Source organism: Somniosus microcephalus, chromosome 33, assembly GCF_052327205.1.
Source record: "Somniosus microcephalus isolate GS21.2 chromosome 33, FLI_Smic_1.0, whole genome shotgun sequence".
Classification (NCBI taxonomy): Eukaryota; Metazoa; Chordata; class Chondrichthyes; order Squaliformes; family Somniosidae; genus Somniosus; species Somniosus microcephalus.
In genome coordinates, this window is record NC_141019.1 from 3,477,808 (window position 1) to 3,505,776 (window position 27,969).

Genomic DNA, 27,969 nt, shown 5'->3' on the forward strand with positions numbered 1-27,969 from the left:
ACTTCCAGTGGGCGAGCAGGTCATTCATTATCTCTGTTTTTCGATGTTCCTCTAGGACGAAGTCTCCTGCAGATGCAGTGCTTATTGCCAAAGCGAACTCTCCCCTGGAGTACCCAATGCAAGGCGTTGAAGTGCGGCCCATGAAAACCATCTTAATACCAGGTCAGCAAAAGAAAGAAAGACTTGCATTTCTATAGCACCTTTCATGACCTCCGGACGTCCCAAAGCGCTAAACAGCCAATTAAGTACTTTTTTTGAAGTGTAGTCACTGTTGTAATGAAGCAACATTCAAACGTAGGTTGGCACAAAAGCATCACCCTTGTAACAAGGCCATGACCATTGTCATATCACAGGTCAGGGTGGTATAGAAACATAGAAACATAGAAGATAGGAGCAGGAGTAGGCCATTCGGCCCCTCGAGCCTGCTCCGCCATTCAGTGAGATCATGGCTGATCATCCAAATTCAGTAACCTGTCCCTGCTTTCTCCCCATATCCCTTGATCCCTTTAGCCTTCTAACTCCTTCTTGAATATATTTAATGAATTGGCCTCAACTGCCTTCTGTGGTAGAGAATTCCACATGTTCACCACTCTCTGGGTGAAGAAATTCCTCCTCATCTCTGTCCTAAATGGCTTACCCCTTATCCTTAGACTGTGACCCCTAGTTCTGGACTCCCCCGCCATCGGAAACATCTTCCTGCATCCAGTCTGTCCAGTCCTGTTAGAATTTTATAAGTTTCAATGAGATCCCCTCTCATTCTTCTAAACTCCAGCGAGTATAAGCCCAATCGACCCAATCTCTCCTCATACGTCATTCCTGCCATCCCAGGTATCAGTCTGGTGAATCTTCTGTAGGATTGTCTACTTATTAGTGCAGGCTCACCCAAAAGAGTTTACTATGAACACTGAAAATGAATGACACCAAACCACAGCCCACCAACACCAGGGCCTGGTGTTTCCGCCTGATTTCTGCCCAGATATGAGTGGAATCTTGGCGTAATCAAACAAAATAGCATTAAAGATCGCGGAGTTTCAAATGTAAGTGTGTTGTGCCCATAGCCACTTTACGCTGGAGCCGCCGCCATCTTTTACGTTCGAACTTATGCTAATACGTTTGCGCAGAAACTTGAGCGTGACTTCCCCACGGCGCAGTGTCCCGCGCACTATTGGCACATTTTGTCGATTATGCCCCTAGTGGAAGCTACTGCAGTATTGCCAATTCTCGTGATTGCATCGCGGGAGACGCGATTTCTGAGTGAAATAAAGCATCACTCGCGATCTTGCGATGGAACTCCTAAATCACGGGATATTTTTTGGATTTGCGCTGAATGTCTGATGATGTCAATTCGCCGATTTGTGCATGCACGGAAAAAAAATACGCCGATTGTAACTAGTTAACAGAAGCTGCCTGCCAGTGTCAGTTAACTGTCAGTCAGTTGCAAGTGTTTGTCTTGAATAGACGCTAATCACCAGCAGCAGGGGAGCTGAGTAGACACTTGTAAATTGGGTGAGGCTCCTAGTGTATAAGAGTTAACAGGTCTGCAGAGCACAGAGCGGGATTCAAATGGAGTGGACTTAAACAGAGTGTTTTATTTGGGAATTTGGAAAGAGTGGGAATTTGGAGAAGAGGGGAAGGAGTTTCTGCCTTTTGCCTACACTACTTGTAGTGCTGTGTGTTACAGGTAGATATTTATTTAATTTCAGTACCCATAACTTAATCTAGATCAAGTAAGTAGTCAAGAAACTAAACTGTAAACTAAGCTACCTAATTATAAATTTAATTCAATAAAACAAGGTCATATAGGGATGGCAAGGCAGATGGTGTGCCGCAACTGCAGCATGTGGGAGTTTGTGGAGAGCATTGTGATCCCGGACAACCACGTTTGCAGTAAGTGTCTGCATCTTGAGGAACTTCAGATCAGAGTTTTTGAGCTGGAGTCTGAGGTGCAGACATTGCGGGGCATCAGGGAGGGGGGGAGTTACCTGGACACTTTGATCCAGGAGGCAGTCACACCCCTTAGGTTAGGTAGTGGTACAGGTCTGATTAATGATCAGGGACAGGAGGGTGTGACTGCAACTCAGGCAGGTAAGGGGACCCCAGGTGCAGTGCTGGAGGAGCCTCAGCCTTTGCCGTTGTCCAACAGGTATGAGAGGTTCTTACTTCCTGTGTGGATGAGGGCAAAGTCTGCAGGGTGGATGAGCAAGCTGACCCTGGCACCATGATCCTGGCACCATGATACAGGAGGCCATTCAAGTGGGGGGAGTGAAAAGGAATGTAGTTGTGGTAGGGGACCGTATAGTCATGGGGATAGATACTGTTCTCTGCAGCCGCGACCAAGAGTTCCGAAGGTTGTGTTGTCTGCCCAGTGCCAGGGTTAAGGACATCTCCTCGCGGCTGGAGAAGAACTTGGAGTGGGAGGGGGAGGATCCAGTTGTTGTGGTCCACGTAGGAACCAACGACATAGGTAGAACTAGGAATGAGGTTCTGCTGAGGGAGTTTGAGGAACTAGGATCTAAATTAAAAAGCAGAACTTCAAAGGTAATAATCTCTGGATTGTTACCAGAGCCACCTGCAAATTGGCATAGGGACAAACAGATTAGAGGTTTAAATGCGTGGCTCAAAGAGTGGTGTGGGAGGAAGGGATTTCAGTTCATGCGGCACTGGCACCAGTACTGGGGAAAGAGGGAGCTGTTCCATTGGGACGGGCTCCACTTAAACCGGGCTGGGACCAATGTCCTGGCGAACCAAATAACTAGGACAGTAGACAGGGATTTAAACTAATGAAGGGGGGCTGGGAGTATTCAGGAAAGAGTAAATTTAAAAACAGTGAGAGAAATGTCAAGGCTCGAGAGCAGAGTAGAGTTTTGGGTAAAAATAAGCAGTGTGGGTCAGGAAGGGAGAGAGAGAGTAACAAAGGTAATAGGGCATCAGTGACTAAGGTGACCTCAGGAAAAAATAGAAATAAGTCAAAGCTAAAGGCACTATATCAGAATGCATGAAGCATTCACAACAAAACAGATTAATTAATAGGTTTGATCTAATAGCCATTACGAAGATGTGGTTACAATGTGGCCAAGGTTGGGAACTAAATATTCCAGGATACTTAACTTTTAGAAGAGATAGGCAAAATGGAAAAGGAGGAGGGGTAGCCCTGATAATAAAGGATGGGATAAGGACAGTAGAGAGAAAGGATCTTAGCTCCAAAAATCAAGAAGTAAAATCAGTTTGGGTGGAGCTAAGGAACAGCAAACATTGGTGGGAGTTGTTTATAGGCCCCCATAGAGTAGTTGTAATGTAGGGCAGAGTCTAAATCAGGAAATTAGAGGCACATGTAACAAGGGTAATACAGTAATCATGGGGGACTTTAATCTACATATGGACTGGGCAAACCAAATTTGCAGTAATAATGTGGAGGACGAATTCATGGAATGTCTGCAAGATAGTTTTCTAGATCAGTATATTGAGGAACCAACAAGGGAACAGGCTATTTTAGATCTAGTATTGTGCAACGAGAAAGGGCTAATTAATAGCCTTGTTGTAAAGGGGCCTTTCGGGAAGAGTGACCATAATATGGTAGAATTTTATATTGAGTTTGAAAGTGATTTAGTTAAATCCAAAACTAGGGTCTTAAATCTAAACAAAGCAAACTATGTAGGTATGAGGGGCGAGTTGGCTAAGGTAGATTGGGAAACTACATTAAAAGGTATGACAGTAGAGAAGCAATGGCTAGCATTTAAATAATTAATACATAATTTACAACAAATATACCTTCCTTTAAGGCACAAAAACCCCACAGGAAAAGTGGTCCAACCATGGCTAACAAGAGAAGTTAAAGATAGTATTAGATCAAAGGAAGAGGCTTATAATGTTGCCAAAAAGAGCAGTAAGCCTGAGGATTGGGAGGATTTTAGATTAGGATTAGGAGGACCAAGAAATTGATAAAGAAAGGGAAAATAGAATGAGAGTAAACTAGCGAAAGACATAAAAACAGGCTGTAAAAGCTTCTATAGGTATGTAAAAAGGAAAAGATTAGTGAAAGTAAATGTGGGTCCCTAACAGGCTGAGACAGGAGAAATTATAATGGGGAATCAGGAAATGGCAGAGAAATTAAACAAATACTTTGTTTCTGTCTTCATGGAAGAAGACGCAAAAAACTTCCTGGAAATAGTGGAGAACCAAGGGTCTAGTGAGAATGAGAAACTGAAAGAAATTAGTATTAGTAAAAAAAATATAATACTGGAGAAATTAATGGGACTGAAAGCCGATAAATCCCCTGGACCTGATGGTTTTGAAAGAGGTGGCTATAGAGATAGTGGATGCATTGGTTGTCATTTTCCAAAATTCTGTAGATTCTAAATGGTTCCTGCGGATTGGAAGGTAGCAAATGTAACGCCACTATTTAAGAAAGGAGGGAGAGAAAACGGGGAACTACAGACTAGTTAGCCTGACATCAGTAGTGGAGAAAATGCTAGAATCTATTATTAAGGCCGTGGTAACAGGGCACTTAGAAAATAATACTAATAATAAATCTGATAGAGTTTTTTGAGGTTGTAACTAGCAGAATAGATAAGGGGGAACCAGTGGATGTGGTGTAATTATATGGGGCCCTAGTGAGAGCACACCTGGAGTATTGTGTACAATTTTGGTCTCCTTACCTAAGGAAGGTTATATTTGCCATAGAGGGAGTGCAACGAAGGTTCACCAGACTGGTTCCTGGGATGGGGGGATTGTCCTATGAGGAGAGATTGAGTAGACTAGGCCTATATTCTCTAGAGTTTAGGAGAATGAGAGGTGATCTCATTGAAACATACAAAATTCTTACAGGGCTCGACAGGGTAGATGCTGGGAAAATGTTTCCCCTGGCTGGGGAGTCTAGAACCAGGGGTCACAGTCTCAGAATAAGAGGTTGGCCATTTAGGACTGAGATGAGGAGAAATTTCTTCACTGAGGGTGGTGAATCTTTGGAATTCTCTACCCCAGAGGGCTGTGGAGGCTCAGTCGTTGAGTATATTCAAGACAGAGATCGATAGATTTTTGGATATTAAGGGAATCAAGGGATATGGGGATAGTGCAGGAAAGTGGAGTTGAGGTAGAAGATCAGCCATGATCTTATTGAATGGCGGAGCAGGCTTGAGGGGCCAAATGGCCGACTCCTGCTCTTATTTCTTATGTTCTTATGATTTACGCATGTGCAAAAAATACACTGGCAGGTCAGGGCTCTGCCAATCGTCACTGGCTGAATTCTATTTTTTGGTCGTTTTTTCTTGATGAAAGTGATTCGGAAAGATCGGAATTAATCCAATTTATCTTAACAGTTTTCAACAGCCAAAAGTCTGGGGCAAATATTATTCACGGGTATTACATTTATTGAAGATGAGGTGAGCAAATCTTTTTCTAGGAAGGTTTGTTTTCTTAACCCATGACTGGATATTTACTGATTGTGTTCAAGGAGCACCAAATGCAACTGGTAATAAACGGCAAAACCAACGTTTCTAAGCTATGTTTCGTGAGTGGAACAGGAAAGCTAGTAGCGTACCACGCAAGGTTCAGGAAACAATGTGCGTATTATAACATATGCATATACACTGCCGGAAGATATAAATGATGAAAAATAAGCCATCCACTGAGATGCATGCAGAATGGTTACAGTTTATAAAACTTAAGGGGGGGAAAAATTCGGTATCGGCCAGGCGCAAAGTTTAGCGCCTGGCGCTAATTATCACCTCCGGCTGCAAAATTCGCCTCTATCGCCCCTGGAGATGATTTGAGCGCTAAATCAGGCGCTACACACCTCTCTTAAGGCGCTAACGTCAGGCAGCGAGCCGCTACCTCAGAACGCTACCGAAGCTCAGGCGATGTCCGTTACCATGGAAGCCAGACAGACTGGCGCCGTCCAGTTCTTAAAGGGGAGGGGCCATCTTGCTGGCCAGCCACTCCCTGCTCATTGCAGCCTTGAATCTCGGCCTGGAGAGACCTCAAAAGCAATTGTGTTGGAAACACTAATGGATAGGCCCAGGGAAAGAGCTCGGCGCTTAGGAACCTCAAAAGTGGTGCTGAGGGCCGAAACACCTTAAGGCGGCATTAAAACCAAATTTTGCCGAAAAGAAAAGGCAGGTAGCGCCCGCCTTTAAATAGCGCTCCCCCAGCCCCTTCCCGACTTGAAAATGTTCCCCTCTACCTGTCGTTCCTAGCGGCAGGCACTAAGGCAGGGGGCGCGACTCAATATCTGGTCTGGGGTGCTACCGGGGCGTTGCACGCTTGACTGACTTCACAATCTGCGGGCGCAGGAGATTGTGGCGGTAGTGTTTAGCGCCGCCGCAAAATGACTGGTCAATTTTGTGAGCGGCGCTATAATCACCACGCTTGGGTGCTAGGTTCCTAGTGCCCCCCCAGAGGCACTAACGGGAGGCACTACCAACCAAATTTTTCTCCCAAGACCTGCTCTCCTGTTAAGCATCTCCGATTGTAGCACTGCTACTGCCACCCTAACTCAGATCTGGTAACTCAGCATCGGCCAGGGATCAAACCCACTGTGGGAGTACCTTCACCACGCGGACTGCAGCGGTTCAAGAAGGCGGCTCACCACCACCTTCTCGAGGGCAATTAGTGATGGGCAATAAATGCTGGCCTTGCCAGCGACGCCCACATCCCAGGAACAAATTTTAAAAAATGGGGAGCAGACAAATATGGCAAACCATAAAAAACACTGCCAAGGTAATACGGCCCATTGGGAACATTCACTAGGTGCATGGCCCAAGTATCCAGAACCAGGGGTCACAGTCTAAAGATAAGGGGTAAGCCATTTAGGACAGAGATGAGGAGGAATTTCTTCACCCAGAGAGTGGTGAACCTGTGGAATTCTCTACCACAGAAGGCAGTTGAGGCCAATTCATTAAATATATTCAAGAAGGAGTTGGATATATTTCTTAAGGCTAAAGGGATCAAGGGATATGGGGAGAAGGCAGGGACAGGGTACTGAATTCGGATGATCAGCCATGATCTCATTGAATGGCGGAGCAGGCTCGAGGGGCCGAATGGCCTACTCCTGCTCCTATCTTCTATGTTTCTATTACATGGCATGAAGTGTAACCAACTGTTGGGTTGTTGGCCAGCATAGCGGACAATTCATGCACGGCAAGGTCCCACAAACATCAAATGAGATGGTTGACTAGATGATCAATTAATCTGTTTTGGTGGTGTCGTTTGAGGGCTGAATATTGGCCACAATATCGGGAGAACTCCCTGCTCTGAAAAAATGGCATAGAATCATTTACATCCACCTGAGAAGGCAGACGGGGCTTCAGTTTAACGCCTCATCCGAAAGACGGCCCCTCCAACAGTGCAGGGCTCCCTCAGTACTGCACTGGGAGTGTCCGTCTGGATTATGTGTTCAAGTCTCTGGAGTGGGACTTGAACCTATGATTTGTATTATTCTGTTGCGGTGGTCTGAGATCACTTGGACATTGATTGAATGTCATATATGCCAAGAGGTTGTTGTATGGTGTCCTGGTGGCTACCTGAGTGCCATCAATGAGGCCATTCACTTTTGGGAACTCTGTACCCTGTCTCATGCATTGAGGCCTACCTGCCCGATTCTGCAGGCCTTGTGGGCTGCTTGCGAGGGGCCACTCCACTGCAACATTTAGTTATTATGATCTGGAATGCACTGCCTGACGGGGTGGTGGAAGCAGATTTAACAGTAACATTCAAATGGGAACTGGATAAATACTTGAAGGGGAAAGATTTGCAGGGCTATGGGGAAAGAGCAGGGGCAGTGGGACTAATTGGAGAGCTCTTTCAAAGAGACAGCACAGGCATGTTGGGCCGAATTCTATCTATCCTGACCCATCCCTTCATAAATTTAAACATCTCCGCACACCAGGCAGCACCCGAGTGAATCTGCGCTGTACCCTCTCTATTGTCTCAGCATCCTTCCGATAGTGTGGAGCCCAAAACCGCACACAATACTCTAACTGTGGTCTTACTAAGGTTTTATAGATTCACCATTACATCTCGCCTTTTATATTCTGTATCTCTTGCCATAAAACCACTATTCTGCTTTTTTATGACCTTAGCCACTTGAGGTGCTGCTTTTAAAGTCTCGTCAACCTGAACCCCAAAATCTCTCTGCTCTTCCACATCACCCAGCCTTCCCCCATTCAAAGTATCATTATTACCATCTTACATTTACTGACATTGAATTCCATCGACCACTTTTTTCCCCATTCCACCAACTTTATGAATATCCCTGTAGTTTCCTTTGGCCCTCAGAGTTACTGACCATGCCTCCTATTTTAATATCGTCTGTATATTTGGACACCGCTCCCTCTCAGCCCTATATCCAAATCATTGATGTACACAGTGAACAGAAGTGGTACCAGAACAGAATCCATTTTTAACCACTCTGAAATTGCCCTTAACTCCTCTCTGTTTCCCCCCCTTTCTAATTTGTTTTTAATTCAATTTTCTACCCTTCCCCTAATTCCATACACCTTAATCTTCTCCAATAAACCCCGGTATCGTACCTTGTCAAAGGCTTTCTGAAAGTCCATGTACACGACATCCACTGCATTTCCACCATCCACCATTTTCTGTTCAAACCCTGGGATTGCTGCAAATCACTTCCATATTGGGCAGTTAAAGGCACACTCCGAGTCATAGGGGCTGAGGGGCTTGTCTGAAGCAGCAGCCTGAGACGCTAAACCCATGAAAAGTATCTGGACTAAAAGCCCCAAAAACAGAACAAATTCTGCTTGGTGACTTTTGTAATACTGGTTTTGACACCATTTGGCCACAAGAATAGATTTGATGGCCTGTAAATGTATGAATTTTTTAGACCCTTTTTTGAGTCCTTTTCCAGTCTTGTCCCCTCTTATGTAGGTGCTGATTCTTGCCGGAGTATGATTCCACCTGCACTATTCCACATCAGTGACTATTCTTCACGTATAATCATTGATCGCTAATGGGGCAATTTGACTGTAAAGGGCATCGCAACTGAGCTCAATCTTGTCCTCATCTGACGTCCACACCCGTGCACTTTCCAGCACGTGTCACTGGATTGCAATCAAGCAAAACCCCTGGCAAATGTTTCCCCTCCTGAGGCCAACTGTATCCCTCCAACTGCTGCTCCTGGCTAGAATCAGTGAACCCAGCACAGATTGGGGATCAAATCTGGGACCTTCTGGACTGCGGCTGACTGCCACAGCTGGCAGTGTATTTACTGTCTGAGCCAGTGTTTGAGCCCTGCCTTAAACTGTGTTGTCTGGTTTTTTTTTTAATAGGTTTAAGCCTGCAAGCTAAATCTCAGCATCTTTTTAAGGTAAGACTTTTACTGTCAATTCAGCTTCAATAACTTAGAAAGCAGTCCTTGCTATACTGCCGTTTGTTAAAAGGACGAACATCGGTAGGGAAAAGGAGTTAATTTTTCAGTTCTGTGTTTTTGGTCATCCAGTGGAGTTACAGTTGATTCAATGACCATTGATTTTCATTGTCCTCAACAAATTTTGATATAGGTAGTTTTGAACCTTGGCAAAGGAAACTTGGGCAGTGGGTATATAAGAGGCGGGGTTTATAACGCGCAGCTGATCGCTACCACCAGTTTTCTGACAATGTTGAAAATGGCCCTCAAAGTATCCAAAATGTCCAGATTGATAATTCTTCACGACTGAAATGCATTGCCATAAATAATTAGGTATTAATTTAAAGAGTTGCACTGCATTAACAATGCAATCCTAATGTTTCAATAAAGTTATAAATATTGATCCCAATACCAAGTTTAGAAAGGTTTGCCGCAATTCTACAGTGACAACACAAACCCAGCTCATCCTCTGGGAGCACGGGACTCTGGGATTGGTCTTTAAGTGACATTTTGAAACCAAAATGCACGAGACTTTACAACATAAATTTGGATGAAGGTCCTTGATCTTATATCCCAACCCTATCATCTTCTCATTATAACTGAACAGGCAGACAGGACCTCAATTTAACATCACATTTAGAGAATGGTTCTTCCGACAATGCTGCACTCTGTCAGTGCTCCACTTAAGTGCTTAGATTATGTCCATAAATCCTGGAACAAAGCTTGAACCTCCAACCTTCTGAATTTCCTGACACCTGTCCTAAAAGTTCCCTTCTCTAGTTTGAACCTGAGTTCCCTTGTTCTACATCCACAGTTTAAGTTAAAATAATATTCTGGGTTAACTTAGTTGATCCCCTTAACTATCTTATATCCCTCTGTAAGATCACCTCTCAGTCACCCCCTTTCCAGGCTAAAAAAGCCAAAATTCTTCCAGTCTTTACTCATAACTCAGACCCCTGGACACAGTGCTCAAGGTGGGTCTGACCAGAACTGGACACAGTGCTCAAGGTGGGTCTGACCACAACTGGACACTGTGCTCAAGGTGGGTCTGACCAGAACTGGACACAGTGCTCAAGGTGGGTCTGACCAGAACTGGACACAGTGCTCAAGGTGGGTCTGACCAGAACTGGACACAGTGCTCAAGGTGGGTCTGACCACAACTGGACACTGTGCTCAAGGTGGGTCTGACCAGAACTGGACACAGTGCTCAAGGTGGGTCTGACCAGAACTGGACACAGTGCTCAAGGTGGGTCTGACCAGAACTGGACACAGTGCTCAAGGTGGGTCTGACCAGAACTGGACACAGTGCTCAAGGTGGGTCTGACCAGAACTGGACACAGTGCTCAAGGTGGGTCTGACCAGAACTGGACACAGTGCTCAAGGTGGGTCTGACCAGAACTGGACACAATGCTCAAGGTGGGTCTGACCACAACTGGACACTGTGCTCAAGGTGGGTCTGACCAGAACTGGACACAGTGCTTGATGCGCCTCAATAACTTCAAGACTCGAAGTTAGCAGAATAAAACAAGGCTTTTATTAGCAAAGAAAAGATGCCGGTGTCTGCACCTAGCTTCACCTAGCGTGCTGCTGTTCTACTGCAAGACAAGCCTGGACTTGTCTTAAGTAGGGCCAGGTATGGGTGGAGCCGACACACAAAGGGGGCGGTGCCCTATACACAATACAAGGTACAAACACCGGAGCAGGCAATACAATATATACAGTTAACTACAGAGTCTGATGAATGGCATATTTCATCACATTCACCCCTTCTACAGATTTAGTCTGTCCGGGGGTGTGATAGTCCTCTGTGACCGACGTAACGGTTGCGGTGCCGCGGGTGCCGGCTGGGTGTCCCCGGTGGTCTCCTGGGTCTCTGCCGGGGGCGCCACCGGGGTTGTTGAAGGAGTAGGTGGTGGGGGTACCATTGGCTGGTGTTCTTCCGGGGGTGATGAAAGAATAGTGGGTGGAGTGGGTGGGTAATAGTTGTTGTGGTTGTTGTTGTTGTTGTAGTAGTCGTTGTCGTTGTTGCTGTTGTTACCGGCTGGGGCGAGGTCTTTTATGGACACAGTGTCCTCCCGTCCGTCGGCGTGCCGGACATACACATATTGTGGGTTGGCGTGGAGCAGGTGCACTGGCTCCACGAGAGGGTCCGTCTTGTGACCCCTCACATGCTTTCGCAGAAGTACCGGACCTGGGGTGGAGAGCCATGATGGTATGGATACGCCTGAGGTGGATTTCCGGGGAAACTCAAACATTAGCTCATGAGGCGTGGCATTAGTGGCGGTACACAATAGTGACCGTATTGAGTGGAGCACATCTGGGAGGACTTCCTGCCAGCGGGAGATAGGGAGGCCCTTGGTCCTTAGAGCTAGAGTGACTGCTTTCCATACTGTCCCGTTCTCCCGCTCCACTTGGCCGTTACCCCGGGGGTTGTAGCTGGTGGTACGGCTCGTGGCGATCCCCCTGGACAGCATGTACTGGCGTAGCTCTTCATTCGTGAAGGCCGCCCCCCTATCCGTGTGGATATAGCTCGGCATACCGAACAGGCAGAACAGGCTGTTGAGGCATTTAATGACCGTGGCGCTGGTCATGTCTGGGCAGGGGAAGGCGAATGGGAAATGGGAGTATTCGTCCACAATGTTCAGGAAGTAAACATTGCGGTCGATGGACGGGAGGGGGCCCTTGAAATCTAAGCTAAGCCGCTCAAAGGGCCGTGTAGCTTTGATTAGGTGGGCTCTATCAGGGCGATAGAACCGAGGCTTGCACTCAGCGCAAGTGCGGCAGTTCCTGGTCAGGGACCGAACTTCCTCAATCGAGTAGGGTAAGTTGCGGGACTTTATGAAGTGGAACAGCCGTGTGACCCCTGGGTGGCAAAGGTCGTTGTGGAGGGTTTGTAGCCGATCCCCGGTGGCGTTGGCACACATCCCTCGTGAGAGGGCGTCGGGGGATTCGTTAAGGGCATATGATGTCGTACTCGAAGGTGGAGAGCTCGATCCGCCACCTAAGAATCTTATCATTTTTAATCTTCCCCCTCTGTTTATTATTGAACATAAACGCTACCGACCGCTGGTCGGTAAGTAGGGTGAAGCGTTTGCCGGCTAGGTAGTGCTGTCAGTGGCGCACTGCCTCCACGATGGCTTGGGCCTCCTTTTCCACGGAGGAGTGTCTGATCTCGGGCCCCTGGAGGGTCCTCGAGAAGAAAGCTATGGGCCGCCCTGCCTGGTTGAGGGTGGCCGCCAAGGTAAAGTCAGACGCATCACTTTCCACTTGAAAGGGAGTGTTCTCGTCCACTGCCTGTAGCGTGGCCCGCTCAATATCCTGCTTAATGCTTTTGAAGGCAGCATAGGCCTCAGCAGAGAGCGGGAAAGAGGATGCTTTCAAGAGGGGACGGGCTTTATTGGAGTAGTTAGGGACCCATTGGGCATAATACGAGAATAACCCCAGGCACCTTTTCAGGGCTTTGGGAGTGTTGGGCAGGGGCAGCTCCCGTAGGGGGCGCAATCGGTCGGGGTCTGGTCCGATTTCCCCATTCTCCACCACGCTGCCTAGTATGCAGAGGCACGTGGTGTTGAAAATGCACTTGTCCTCGTTGTAGGTGAGGTTGAGTTTTTGTGCGGTTTTCAGAAACCTCGCGAGGTTTGAGTCGTGGTCCTGTTGGTTGTGGCCGCAGATGGTGACGTTGTCGAGATAGGGGAAGGTTGCCTGCAAGTGGTGGTCATCGACCATGCGGTCCATCTCCCTCTGAAAGACCGAGACCCCATTCGTCACCCCAAAGGGGACTCTGAGGAACTGGTAGAGGCGTCCGTTTGCCTCGAAGGCGGTGTACGAACGGTCCTCTGGTCTGATAGGGAGCTGGTGGTACGCTGACTTGAGGTCGATGGTGGAGAACACCCGGTATTGGGCGATTTGGTTCACCATCTCGGATATGCGGGGTAGCGGGTAGGCGTCTAGTTGGGTATAGATGTTGACTGTTTGACTATAGCTTCTTCTCGCTACCCCTCACCACCACCACTTGGGCGCGCCACGGGCTGTTGCTGCGTTCAATAATGCACTCCTTCAGGAGCCTGTCTACCTCGGTCGCGATAAACCGCCTGTCCTCCCAGCTGTACCTCCTGCTTTTGGTCGCTATTGGCCGGCAGTTAGGGGTGAGGTTCGCGAATAGCGAAGGCGGCTTTACCTTCAGGGTAGCCAGACCGCACACTGTGAGGGGCGGCTGGGTCCCACCGAAATTGAGCGTGATGCTTTGGCGGTGGCACTGAAAATCCAGGCCCAAGATCACGCTCACACATAAATCCTTCATAATTAACAGTTTAAAATTATTATATACAGTGTCTTTAACGGACAATCGTACCGCGCAGTAACCCGCAATCGTCGATATCTGGGTTTTGTCGGCCATAGAGATCCTGCCCTGAGTAGGGACTATAGTTAGAGAGAGTCGTTGTACCAGATCAGGGTGAATGAAGCTCTCTGTGCTCCCGCTGTCAATTGAACATTTAACCTTGCACCCGTTTACCTCGATGTCCACCATCGATTTGGATAGTGGGTGCGGTCTGGACTGGTCCACTGTGATCGACGCCACTGTAGGGCCCTGATCGGGACAAGATGGTGGGCCACACGAGGCCGGGTAAGATGGCGTCCACGCTGTCTGCTCGCTAGATGGCGGACCCCACGAGGACGGACAAGATGGCGTCCAAGATGGCCGCTCCCATGGCGCGCACGCGGCGGTGGCAGTTTTGCCTGCGGGGTTCCCTCTGCACACCTTCCCAAAGTGCCCCTTCTTACCGCACTTAAAGCAGGTGGTGCCTTTCGCCGGGCACAGGTTCCTGGTGTGCTTCGGCTGCCCGCAGAAGTAGCATTTGGGGCCCCGATGCGTCGCGGCGGTCGTAGGGCTTCTGGGGGGAGAGCAGGGCCCCGACGGTGTTGGGCTACCGGGCGGGGAAGCAGAGGCGGCGTGGGCCACGCGGCCTGCTGAGTAGGAGTCAGAGTTCTTCTGAGCCACGTCCAACGATCGCGCTGTGTCCACAGCCTGTGTCAGATCTAGGCCCGTTTTCTCTAGCAGTCTCTGCCGGATGTAATTAGAGCTAAGGCCTGCGATAAAGGCCTCCCGAATCAGCTCGTCTGTGTATACCGTGGCTTTCACGTCTTTGCATTTGCAGTCTTTGCCAAGCACTTTTAGGGTGACTAGAAAGTCCTCTAGCGACTCTCCGGGTCGCTGTGTGCAGGTAGCAAGCAGGTGCCTGGCGTACACCTCGTTGGTAGGCCGCTGATAGTGGGCCTTTAGAATGTTGCAGGCATCCAGGTAGGTGGCGGCGTCTTGTATGAGTGGAAAAACCCGGTGGCTTACCCGATTCTGCAGGATCCCGAGTTTCACATCTCTGGTGGCTTTAGAGGCTGTGACGGCTTCGGAGTTGGCCATAAAGAATTCCAAGCACTGGAACCAGTGTCCAAACCATGCCGATGCATCCGAAGCATGCAGGTCCAAATCCAAGCGTTCCGGTTTCAAAAGTTGATCCATCGTTAAAAGTTTGCTAATAAAATTGATGCGCCTCAATAACTTCAAGACTCGAAGTTAGCAGAATAAAACAAGGCTTTTATTAGCAAAGAAAAGATGCCGGTGTCTGCACCTAGCTTCACCTAGCGTGCTGCTGTTCTACTGCAAGACAAGCCTGGACTTGTCTTAAGTAGGGCCAGGTATGGGTGGAGCCGACACACAAAGGGGGCGGTGCCCTATACACAATACAAGGAACAAACACCGGAGCAGGCAATACAATATATACAGTTAACTACAGAGTCTGATGAATGGCATATTTCATCACAGTGCTCAAGGTGGGTCTGACCAGAACTGGACACAGTGCTCAAGGTGGGTCTGACCAGAACTGGACACAGTGCTCAAGGTGGGTCTGACCAGAACTGGACACAGTGCTCAAGGTGGGTCTGACCAGAACTGGACACAGTGCTCAAGGTGGGTCTGACCAGAACTGGACAAAGTGCTCAAGGTGGGTCTGACCAGAACTGGACACAGTGCTCAAGGTGGGTCTGACCAGAACTGGACACGGTGCTCAAGGTGGGTCTGACCAGAACTGGACACGGTGCTCAAGGTGGGTCTGACCGGAACTAGACACAGTGCTCAAGGTGGGTCTGACCAGAACTGGACACAGTGCTCAAGGTGGGTCTGATCTGAACTGGACACAGTGCTCAAGGTGGGTCTGACCAGAACTGGACACAGTGCTCAAGGTGGGTCTGACCAGAACTGGACACAGTGCTCAAGGTGGGTCTGACCAGAACTGGACACACTGCTGAAGGTGGGTCTAACCAGACCTGGACACAGTGCTCAAGGTGGGTCTGACCAGAACTGGACACAGTACTCAAGGTGGGTCTGACCAGAACTGGACACAGTGCTCAAGGTGGGTCTGACCAGAACTGGACACACTGCTGAAGGTGGGTCTAACCAGAACTGGACGCAGTGCTCCAGGTGGGTCTGACCAGAACTGGACACAGTGCTCAAGGTGGGTCTGACCAGAACTGGACACAGTGCTCAAGGTGGGTCTGACCAGAACTGGACACAGTGCTCAAGGTGGGTCTGACTAGAGCTGGACACAGTGCTCAAGGTGGGACAGACCAGAACTGGACACAGTGCTCAAGGTGGGTCTGACCAGAACTGGACACGGTGCGCACGGTGGGTCTGACTAGAGCTGAACACAGTGCTTGTAATGTATATACCTTTATGGGGGGGAACTATCTTTTACAGCTCATGTATACTGCAGTACCGGCAGTGAGCACACCTGTATATAACACTGAGTAGTGATCTGTACAGATCAGTTCCCGTGTGAGCCACGTTGAGTAAACACCTGTTGTACCGTTCTCCTGCAGTCTGTGTCTTATTGTACACAGACGCAACATTGGCGACAAGGCAAGTTCGAACCTATCTGCAACTCTGCATCACCTCCCGGGGATTCGTTCCTGGAGATCAGTGGATTGGAGGTCAAGGCCAGAGACTCGGGCGTCGACCACGGGCAACCGCCCAGTCATCCAGCAGAGACTCGAGAATTGCGGGGGAGGCTGTCGAGAGCCAGGCTTGGCTTTCCAGTCGAGGTGGTCCAGCGAAATGGGCTGGCAACAGGTAGTGCGCAGACCCTTCCCGGACAGCGGCGGGCTAGAGCCCGACCGAGTGGCACAGCAAAGGGCCGAGCAGCGTCGACGGGGGAGAGAGAGAGAGGGCAGAGTGCACAGGGCGCAGCCGGTGTTCAGGGGCCGAGCAGCGTCGAAGAGAGGGAGAGAGAGATGCGCAGAAACCCGCGAGGCGCCGCCATTGCCACGAGGACCGCTGAGAGCGGCGTTGGCAGCAGCGCAGGAGAAGCGCACGAAACCTACAGGGCGCCACCATTGCCACGAGAACCGCCGGGAGCGGCGTTGGCAGCAGCGGGGGAGGAAGGAAAGTGCGGGAGCCGCCATTTTAAGCCATTGGGAGACGCCATTTTAAACCACACCCAAAATGCCGAAGAGTGGCAGTATCACCGCATTTGACAATGAAGTCGAAGATTGGACTACATATGTCGAACGAATAGAAGTATACTGCAAGGCAAATGAGGTGTCAGATGACAAGAAAGCGTCGGTATTGTTAAATTTAATGGGGGCAAAGACGTATGGTTTATTACAAAATCTAGTAACCCCAATGAAGCCAATGGAAAAGAGTTTTGAAGACATAGTAACGATACTACAGGAACATTTAAACCCCACACCGCTGCTGATAGCAGAAAGATTCAAGTTTCACAAACGGAACCAGCATAAGGATAAAAGCAATGCTGATTATTTAACAGAACTGTGCAAACTATCGAAACACTGCCAGTTTGGAGTGGAACTGGCAGATACCTTAAGGGACAAGTTTGTGTGTGGGCTTCAAAGTGAAGGAACCCAGAAACGGCTTTTATCTGAAAAGGACCTTACGCTGAAAAAGGCTTTCAGCATTGCGGTATCATATGAAGCAGCAGCACGGGGCGCTGCAGAGATACAACAGAGACCGCAAGAATATGGCACAAACGAAATGTCATATGGAACAGAGAAGTGCTATCGCTGCGGCAGAACAACACACGACCAGAATGATTGCTCGTTCAAAGATAAAGTGTGCAGACAGTGTGGAAAAGTAGGACACATAGCACGAGTCTGCAGGTTGGGAAAGAAAACCAGCAATAAGAAACCTACCAAAGAAAAGTACAAGAAGGTACATAAGATGACGGAGAATAGTTCAGACGAACAAGAGTGATAACGACTCCGAAAGCAGGGAACTGAGTTGTCTGAAATTACATAATGTGATCACAACGGAGGATCACCGAACCATTTGGGTCACTCTAAAGATAGCAGGAGTCCAGGTAAAGATGGAATTGGACACAGGATCAGCCCTAACAGTCACAAACCGACAGGACTATGAGCGGCTATTCTCACACATACCCTTGAGAGACACAAAAATTATTTTGAAGACTTACACGGGGCAAAAAGTCTACCCCAAAGGAAAAATAAGGGTGACTGTTATATATAACGGTAAGGAAACACCAAAACTAAACCTGTATGTATTGCAAGATGGAGGACCACCATTACTGGGACATGAATGGATCCGGAAAGTACAACTGGATTGGCATTCCATACAGACACTGATTGTGGCTGACAAAAAGGATGACGACGTCACACCTGGGCGACTGTCAAAGATCCTAACTGACGCGAAAGAAGTGTTCCAGCAAGGACTCGGAACACTAAAAGGCATGACAGCGACGATTAAAATTGAAGAAAACGCAAGCCCAAAATTTTTTAAGGCCAGACCGGTACCTTATGCGATCCGCCCAGCCGTCGAAGCAGAGCTGGAGAGTCTGGAACGTTCAGGTGTACTGTCCAAGGTAGACTGGAGCGAGTGGGCTACACCCATCGTCCCTGTGATGAAAAAGTCGTTGAGCAGCACACCTGGGGAACCAAGGAAGGTTCGCATCTGTGGGGACTTTAAGGTAACAGTGAACCCGGTTCTTCACACCGTACAATATCCACTTCCGCGGATTGAAGATATTTTCGCCTCGCTATTGTTGTGTATGTACCTTTAAGAGAGAACTGACTTTATACTGTAGTACTGGCAGTGACCACACCTGTATATAAAGCCGTAGCAGGCTTCTGTACTTTCAGTTTAAGCTTACCCTCTGTTCAGTAAATACCTGTTATTATTGTTCTCCTGCAGTCCGTGTATTATTGATACTCGGACACTCACCTGTAGTACTGCATCACCTCACGGGGATCTTTCCCTGAAAAGAAGCTTCTTGGATGCCGAAGTCAGAGCAACGGGCGTCGACCGCGGGCAACCGCCCAGGGATCCAGCAGAGTTCGGAGAATTGCAGGGGAAGCTGTGGAGAGCTGGGCTTGGCTCCCCAGTCGAGGTTCCAGCAAATCGTGCCGGTAGCAGGAAGTGCGCTGACCCTTCTGGACTGCGGCGGGCTCGAGCTCAATCGAGCGGCTCTGCAAAGGGGCCGTGCAGCGTCGTCGGGAGGAAAAGAGAGAGAGAGAGGGTGGAGCGCAAAGGGCGCGGTCGGTGCTCAAGAACCGGGCAGCGTAGAGAAAATAAAACGAGGGGAAGGAAAAGTGAGACGCGCCGAAGCCGCGGGTTGCCGCCATTTCCCTGTAGAATGCTAGGAGCAGTGTGGCAGCAAGGGGAAGAAGGAAAAGCGCGGGAGGCGCCATTTTATTCCATCGGGGAAGAAGGAAAAGCGTGGGAGGCGCCATTTTAAACCACCCAAGATGCCGAAGAGTGGCAGTATCACTGCTTTCGACAACGAGGTAGAAGACTGGACCACGTATGTGGAAAGAATTGAAGTGTACTGCAAGGCAAATGAGGTGGCCGATGGAAAGAAGGCGTCGGTATTATTAAATTTGATGGGCACGAGAACGTACAGCCTATTGCGGAATTTAATGACCCCAGCTAAACCAATAGAGAAAAGTTTTGAAGAGATTGTTAATATCTTACAGGAACACCTAAACCCTACACGGCTGCTGATAGCAGAAAGATTCAAGTTCCATAAAAGAAACCAGCACAAAGATGAGAGCAATGCTGACTATCTTACGGAACTACGCAAGTTATCGAAGCACTGCCAGTTCGGAGCAGGACTGGCAGACACCTTACGGGATAAGTTTGTCTGCGGGCTCCAGAGTGAAGGAACCCAGAAACAACTACTTTCGGAAAAGGACCTGACGCTAGAACAGGCTTTCAGCATGGCAGTATCCTACGAAGCAGCAGCACGGGGAGCTGCGGAAATACAACAGAAACCACAAGAATACAGCGCTAACGAAATGGCGTATGGAGCAGAAAAGTGCTATCGCTGCGGCAGAACAACCCATGATCAGAAGGACTGCTGGTTTAAGGACAAAGTATGCAGGCAATGTGGGAAAATGGGACACATAGCAAGAGTCTGCAGGTCAGGAAAGAAAAACCAACACTAAAAGAACTACTAAGGAAAAGTACAAGAAAGTAAAAAAAATGACAGACAGTAGTTCAGAAGGTCAGGAGAGTGATAATGACTCCGGGAGCAGGAGACCAAGTTGTCTAAAGTTACACAACGTGATCGCAAAGGAGGATCACCGAACCATTTGGGTCACCCTCATGATAGCAGGGTCCCAAGTAAAGATGGAATTGGACACAGGATCAGCCCTAACTGTCATGAATCGACGAGACTATGAGCGGCTATTCTCACACATACCCTTGAAGGACACGTCCATTGTATTGAAGACATACACGGGGCAAAAAGTCTACCCCAGAGGAAAAATAAGGGTGCCAGTTAAATTCAACGGCAAGGAAACACAGAAACTGTATCTATATATACTACAAGATGGAGGACCACCATTATTGGGACGTGAATGGATCCGAAAAATACAATTGGATTGGCATTCCATTCAGACGCTAACTGTGACTGACAAAAAGGATGACGACGTCACACCTGGTCGACTGTCAAAAATTCTAACTGACGCGAAAGAGGTGTTCCAACAAGGACTTGGGACTCTAAAAGGAGTAACGGCAATGATAAAAATCGAAGATAACGCAAACCCAAAATTTTTTAAGGCCAGACCGGTACCGTACGCAATCCGCCCAGCCGTTGAAGCAGAGCTGGAGAGTCTGGAGCGTTCGGGTGTGCTGTCCAAGGTGGACTGGAGCGAGTGGGCCACACCCATCGTTCCGGTAATGAAGAAATCATTGAGCAGCACGCCTGGGGAGCCGAAGAAGGTTCGCATCTGTGGGGACTTCAAGGTAACTGTGAACCCAGTCCTGCACACAGTACAATATCCACTTCCACGGATAGAAGATATTTTCGCCTCACTATCTGGAGGGAAACGCTTTACGAAGATTGATCTGGCCCAAGCGTATCTACAAATGGAGGTGGAAGAAGCATCTAGGAAATACCTCATGATAAACACTCACAAAGGCCTTTACCAGTAAAACCGACTGGTATTCGGGGTAGCATCAGCCCCGGCTATTTGGCAGAGGGCGATGGAACAAGTCCTGCAAGGGATCCCGGGGACCCAGTGTTATTTGGACGACATCCTGGTTACGGGCGAAAATGACAGTGAACACCTTGCCAACCTGGAGCAGGTGCTCACTAGATTACAAGAATATGGGCTACGAGCCAACCACCCCAAATGCAAGTTCTTCAGGAGACAACTCTCGTATTGTGGCCACATGATTGATGAGGAAGGGTTGCATAAGTCCCCAGACAAGATTGAAGCAGTAGTCAAGGCTCCAGCACCGGAAAATGTGTCGCAACTGAGGTCGTTCCTCGGGTTGGTGAACTACTACCATAAGTTCTCGCCGAATTTATCTACAATTCTGCACCCACTGAACGCCCTGCTGCAAACTGGAGTAACATGGAAATGGAGTGATGAGTGTAAGCGTGCCTTTCAGAAATGTAAATGCCTAATCACTTCAAAAGAAGTATTGGCCCACTACAATCGAACACTACCGATTCAGTTGGCATGTGATGCGTCTCCCTACGGCATTGGAGCGGTGCTGTCACACAAATTCCTTGATGGTTCAGAGAGGCCAATAGCCTTTGCGTCGCGCTAGTTAACCTCAGCCGAGCGTAACTACGCCCAGATTGACAGGGAGGCCCTCAGCCTGGTGTGGGGGGTGAAGAAGTTCAATCACTATCTGCACGGGCAGAAATTCACCCTATTGACTGATCATCAGCCTCTGGTCTCCATTTTTAACCCAAAGAAGGGCGTTCCGGTGATGACGGCGCAACGGCTGCAAAGATGGTCACTTTTTCTAGGGGCACATCAGTACAACATAGAGTACAAGGGTACGAAACAGCATGGAAATGCTGATGGGCTGTCGCGCCTACCGTTGCCTACGGTGGAGGAAGCAACTGCAGTGGACCCTGTTGAGATATTCCATTCGACCATAGTCGAATGTCTGCCTGTTACAAACTCAAGTATAGAGAAGGAAACCCGAAATGACCCGACACTCTCTTGGGTCTATGCTTTGACGGTGAAGGGATGGCCAGCACATGGCGACTCACTGTTGCCAGCATTCTCGCCAAGGAGAGAACAGCTGTCAATGTGCCGGGGGACCTTGATGTGTGGATCCCGAGTGGTAATTCCACCCAAGTTGAGAGATAGACTGCTCAATGAGCTTCATGAGGGTCATCTGGGAGGGGTAAAAATGAAGAGCCTAGCCAGGGCGTTTGTGTGGTGGCCGGGAATCGATAAACAAATCGAGGATATGACCAAGAGATGCACAGGATGCCAGAATGTCCAAAACGCTCCACCACAGGCCCCGCTACACCCATGGGAGTGGCCCTCATCTCCATGGCAACGGTACACATTGATTTTGCTGGTCCATTTATGGACTCAATGTTTCTAATCGCCGTGGATGCCCATTCGAAATGGCCAGAGGTCATCAAAATGTCTTCCACCACCACGGAGAAAACTATTGCAGTCCTACGGACCATCTTCGCCAGGAATGGCTTGCCAGAACAGATTTGCTCCGACAATGGGCCACAGTTTGTGTCCGAGGATTTCCGGAGGTTTCTGAGGAATAATGGGGTGAAACATTACACATCTGCCCCATATCATCCAGCCACAAATGGATTGGCTGAGAGGTTTGTTCAGACCTTTAAAAAGGCAATAAAGGCGATGTATAACGACGACATACCACTACAACACAAGGTGGATAATTTCTTGTTTGCTTACCGGAATGCGACACATGCAGTCACCAACCAAGCTCCAGCCATAATGTTCTTCAACCGAAGGCTAAGATGTCGCCTGGATTTGCTCAAACCAAACATAAGATGAGATGTTGAGGATAAACAATTCCAGCACATCAATGAGAAGCCAACCAGGACCTTCAAGATAGGGCAACCAGTCTTGGCCCGCGACTACCGAACAGAAAAATGGCAGCCAGGCACGATATGCACACAGCAGGGACCACTAATGTACACAGTGGACGTTGGAGAGAGCATCGTGAGACGCCATGCTGACCAGATTCTAGAGTCACAGGAACAAGCCAAACCCATACCACGAGCATGTGCACCTGGTAATGAACCCGAAGTACAGATTGCGTCTACCTCAGAATCAGTGGTATTGGAAGCTAACGAACCAACCAATGACAATGAGCCAGAATCGACTCCACCGCAAGAACAGGATACTCGAGAAAGGCGCTATCCAGACAGGATCAGGAAGCCTCCTCGAAGACTGAATTTATAAATGATTACTTCAGTTGATGTATATAGTACAGAGAAAATTGTAATTGTAATTAGTTATTATTTAATTGTTAAATGAATGTTATGTACTGTTTATCTAAAAGGGGAGGAATTGTTGTGTATGTACCTTTAAGCGAGAACTGACTTTATACTGTAGTACCGGCAGTGACCACACCTGTATATAAAGCCGTAGCAGGCTTCTGTACTTTCAGTTTAAGCTTACCCTCTGTTCAGTAAATACCTGTTATTATTGTTCTCCTGCAGTCCGTGTATTATTGATACTCGGACACTACAGCTATCTGGAGGGAAACGCTTCACTAAGATTGATCTGGCCCAGGCGTATCTGCAAATGGAGGTAGAAGAAGCATCAAAAAAATACCTCACGATCAACACCCATAAAGTTCTCTACCAATACAATCGGCTGGTATTCGGGGTAGCATCAGCTCCGGCTATTTGGCAGATGGCAATGGAACAAGTCCTGCAAGGGATCCCAGGGACCCAGTGTTATTTGGACGACATCCTGGTCACGGGCGAAAATGACAGTGATCACCTTGCCAACCTGGAGCAGGTGCTTACTAGATTGCAGGAATATGGGCTCCGAGCTAACTGCCCCAAATGCGAGTTTTTTAGAAAACAGATCTCGTATTGTGGCCACGTTATCGATAAAGAGGGGTTACATAAGTCCCCAGAGAAGATTGAGGCTGTAGTCAAGGCTCCAGCACCGGAAAATGTGTCACAACTGAGGTCGTTCCTCGGGCTGGTAAACTACTACCATAAGTTCTTGCCAAATTTGTCTACAATACTACACCCACTGAACACCCTACTGCAAACTGGGGTGCCATGGAAGTGGAGTGACGAATGTAGACGAGCTTTCCAGAAGAGCAAAACACTAATCACATCGAAAGAGGTATTGGCCCATTACAACCCGGCATTACCAATTCGGTTGGCATGTGATGCGTCACCCTACGGCATTGGAGCGGTGCTGTCGCACAAATTCTCGGACGGCTCAGAGAGGCCAATAGCCTTTGCGTCACGATCACTAACCTCAGCCGAGCGTAACTACGCCCAGATTGATAGGGAGGCCCTCAGCCTAGTGTGGGGAGTGAAAAAGTTCAATCACTATCTGCACGGGCAGAAATTCACCTTGCTGACTGATCACCAGCCTCTTGTCTCCATTTTTAATCCAAAGAAGGGCGTTCCGGTGATGACTGCGCAACGACTACAAAGATGGTCACTTTTTCTAGGGGCGCACCACTATGAGATTGAATATAAGGGCATGAAACAGCATGGAAATGCTGATGGGCTATCACGCCTGCCACTGCCTACTGCGGAGGAAGCACCAGCAGTGGATCCTGTCGAAATATTCCATTCGACTATAGTTGAATACCTACCGGTAACTAACGCTTGTATCGAAAAGGAAACCCGAAATGACCCGACACTGTCTCGGGTATATGATTTGACGGTGAAGGGATGGCCAGCATATGGCAACTCACTGTTGCCAGCATTCTCGACTAGGAGAGAACAGCTGTCAGTGTGCCGGGGGACCTTGATGTGTGGATCCCGAGTGGTAATTCCACCCAAGTTAAGGGAGAGAGTGTTCAATGAGCTTCATGAGGGTCATCTGGGAGGGGTAAAAATGAAAAGCCTAGCCAGGGCTTATGTGTGGTGGCCGGGAATCGATAAACAAATCGAGGACCTGACCAAGAGCTGCTCAGGATGCCAGAGAGTCCAAAATGCACCACCACAGGCCCCTCTACACCCATGGGAGTGGCCCTCATCTGCATGGCAACGGGTGCATATTGATTTTGCTGGTCCATTCATGGACTCAATGTTTTAATAGCCGTGGATGCGCACTCGAAATGGCCTGAGGTCATCAAAATGTCCTCCACCACCACGGAGAAAACTATTGCAGTCCTACGGACCATTTTTGCCAGGAATGGCTTGCCAGAACAGATTTGCTCCGACAACGGGCCACAGTTTGTGTCCGAAGAGTTCCGGAGGTTCTTGAAAAAGAATGGGGTAAGGCATTACACATCCGCCCCGTATCATCCAGCCACAAATGGATTGGCTGAGAGGTTCGTACAAACCTTTAAGAAGGCAATAAAGGCTATGTACAACGACAACATTCCGCTGCAGCACAAGGTGGACAATTTCCTGTTCGCCTACCGGAATGCGACACATGCAGTCACCAACCAGGCCCCAGCCATGATGTTCTTTAACCGAAGGTTAAGATCTCGCCTGGATTTGCTCAGACCAAACGTACGAAGAGATGTTGAGAGTAAGCAATTCCAGCACATCCATGAGAAGCCAACAAGGAGCTTCAATGTAGGGCAACCAGTCTTGGCCCGCGACTACCGAACAGAAAAATGGCAGCCAGGAACGATATGCACACGGCAGGGCCCACTAATGTACACAGTGGATGTTGGGGAGAGCATCGTGAGATGCCATGCTGACCAGATCCTAGAGTCACAGGAACAAGTCAACCCCATGCCTCGCCCATACGTACCTGGTGATGAACCCGACGTACAGGTCGCATCTACCCCAGAAACAGTCTCATCGGAAGCTGATGAACCAACCGACGACAAGGGGCCAGAATCGCCTCCGCACCAAAAGCAAGACACTCGGGAAAGGCGCTATCCAGAAAGGATCAGGAAGCCTCCCCAAAGACTGAATATATAAATAGACTATTTTCAGCTAATGTTGCATGTTAAAAGTGTAAATTGTAATTAGTTTGATATTTAATTGTTAAATGAGTGTTATGGTACTGTTAATCTAAAAGGGGAGGAATTGTAATGTATATACCTTTTAAGGGGGGGGAACTATCTTTTACAGCTCATGTATACTGCAGTACCGGCAGTGACCACACCTGTATATAGCACTGAGTAGTAATCTGTACAGATCAGTTCCCGTGTGAGCCACGTTGAGTAAACACCTGTTGTACCGTTCTCCTGCAGTCTGTGTCTTATTGTACACAGACGCAACACAGAATCACAGAAACCTCACAGTGCAGATAGAGGCCATTTCGGCCCATCGAGCCTGCACCGACACATATCCCACCCGATCCCCGTAACCCCACGTATTTAATCCCCCTAACACTAAGGGTCAATTTACCATAGCCAATCAACCTAACCCGCACATCTTTGGACTGTAGGAGGAAACCGGAGGAAACCCACGCAAACACGGGGAGAATGTGCAAACTCCACACAGACAGTCGCCCGAGGCCGGATTCGAACCCGGGTCCCTGGCGCCGTGAGGCAACAGTGCTAACCACTATGCCACCGTGCTGCCCTGTTGTACCGTTCTCCTCCAGTCTGTGTCTTATTATACACAGACACAACAGTGCTCAAGGTGGGTCTGACCAGAACTGGACACAGTTCTCAAGGTGGGTCTGACCAGAACTGGACACAGTGCTCAAGGTGGGTCTGACCAGAACTGGACACAGTGCTCAAGGTGGGTCTGACCAGAACTGGACACAGTGCTCAAGGTGGGTCTGACCAGAACTGGACACAGTGCTAAAGGGTGGGAGATCCACTCTGTTATGTTCATTAATAAATAGACATTCTTATTATGAACACAGCTAGCTTTTGCTAGTTACTTTATTGAGCACATGTGGACTAGGTACAGTATCTGTAGAGGCTTCCATCTTGACTGCTGCCTTGTGGGTAGCCTAGTGCCTCATGGGTAATGTAGTCTTAATATACATACAGCTGGGTAGTGTAGTCTTATACATATAGCTATATACAGCTCTACGGCTCCACCTAGTGTCCACTATAGACTGACATGTTATTGATCATTACACACTCCTCCAGATTATTGCCCGAGCAGTGATGATGAAAGCCTATCCCGAAATCTCTAAAATTGTCCTGAATACGAGGACTGAATGCTTCAATGGATGGCACTATTGCTCTTTCACCTCTGACCTAGTTTTGTCTGAGCAGATAAAAGTCTCTCCTCTCTCTGGTAGCTGAAAGGGCATTTTGAAAAATAAGTTGGGACAACCCAAGGTCTTGGTGAGCACAACTCCACAGTGAAATGAAGAGTTTTAGATGCAAACATTTAATACTTCGACTATTTTCTTCCATTTTTACATAATGTTTACCTTCAGATAAATCATCAAAAATCAGTAAGTTCTTTTTCACACAGAGCGGTCAAATATCTATATATAGATATATATATATAAATATATATTACACAAGTATGCGAGGAATGATAGATTTTTGAAGAATGAAGCCTATATTTTACAGGTGACCCTAACGGCGAATTTGGGAACCTTTGATGTGGCAGCAGAGGTCGATGGGGTCAAGATCAAAGGTGAAGGGGAGATGCACCTGTCTCTCTCGAGCTCTCAAGTGGACAACCTGAACCGCCAGCTCCAGTTTGTCACCTACACCAACACCGTCTTCAACCCCAACACGGCCGACACAGGTGCGTATCCAGGGTAACTAAGGTCGGGACAAAGAATATGGGGTGGAAATCACACTGCGTGATATGCATAGCAAATGGGCTAATGAGCTTGGATGAAGTTGCTTTGTCCTCCATTTTAATACAGGTGTTCACCCATTATGAGTTAACAAGTTTGTTAAAATGCTGCATGCAGGAAGTTGGCATGAACATGTTCAGCAGTACGCTAAAAATAGCAGAGAGATTTCAACCACCCTCCCCCCTACTCCCAGGTGATTTCCTTCAGTTTATTTCTTGCTGCCGAATATTAAGTGTCATCTTGGCTCAGTGTCAGAGCCTTCTTAGGCAGTCCCTCGGAACCGAGGATGACTTGCTTCCACATTAAAAATGAGTTCTCGGGACTGATGAGTCCAATGCGGGACCGACAGACTCTGTCACAGGTGGGGCAGACGGTGGTTGAAGGGGCGGGAGGGTGGGGTGCTTGGGTTGACG

General features: G+C 48.3%; 1 protein-coding gene across 1 annotated transcript in view; it reads left to right on the forward strand.

The window, feature by feature from the left end:
- The window catches only part of LOC147096936 (beta-1,4 N-acetylgalactosaminyltransferase 1-like), a 223,934-nt gene that overhangs the window by 161,502 nt on the left and 34,463 nt on the right, over positions 1-27,969 (forward strand). Inside the window, exons 4-6 of the mRNA XM_085972600.1 lie at positions 56-162; positions 9,282-9,319; positions 27,321-27,501. Of these exons, the coding sequence (XP_085828726.1) occupies positions 56-162; positions 9,282-9,319; positions 27,321-27,501 (326 nt within the window). The remainder of the gene's footprint in view (positions 1-55; positions 163-9,281; positions 9,320-27,320; positions 27,502-27,969) is intronic.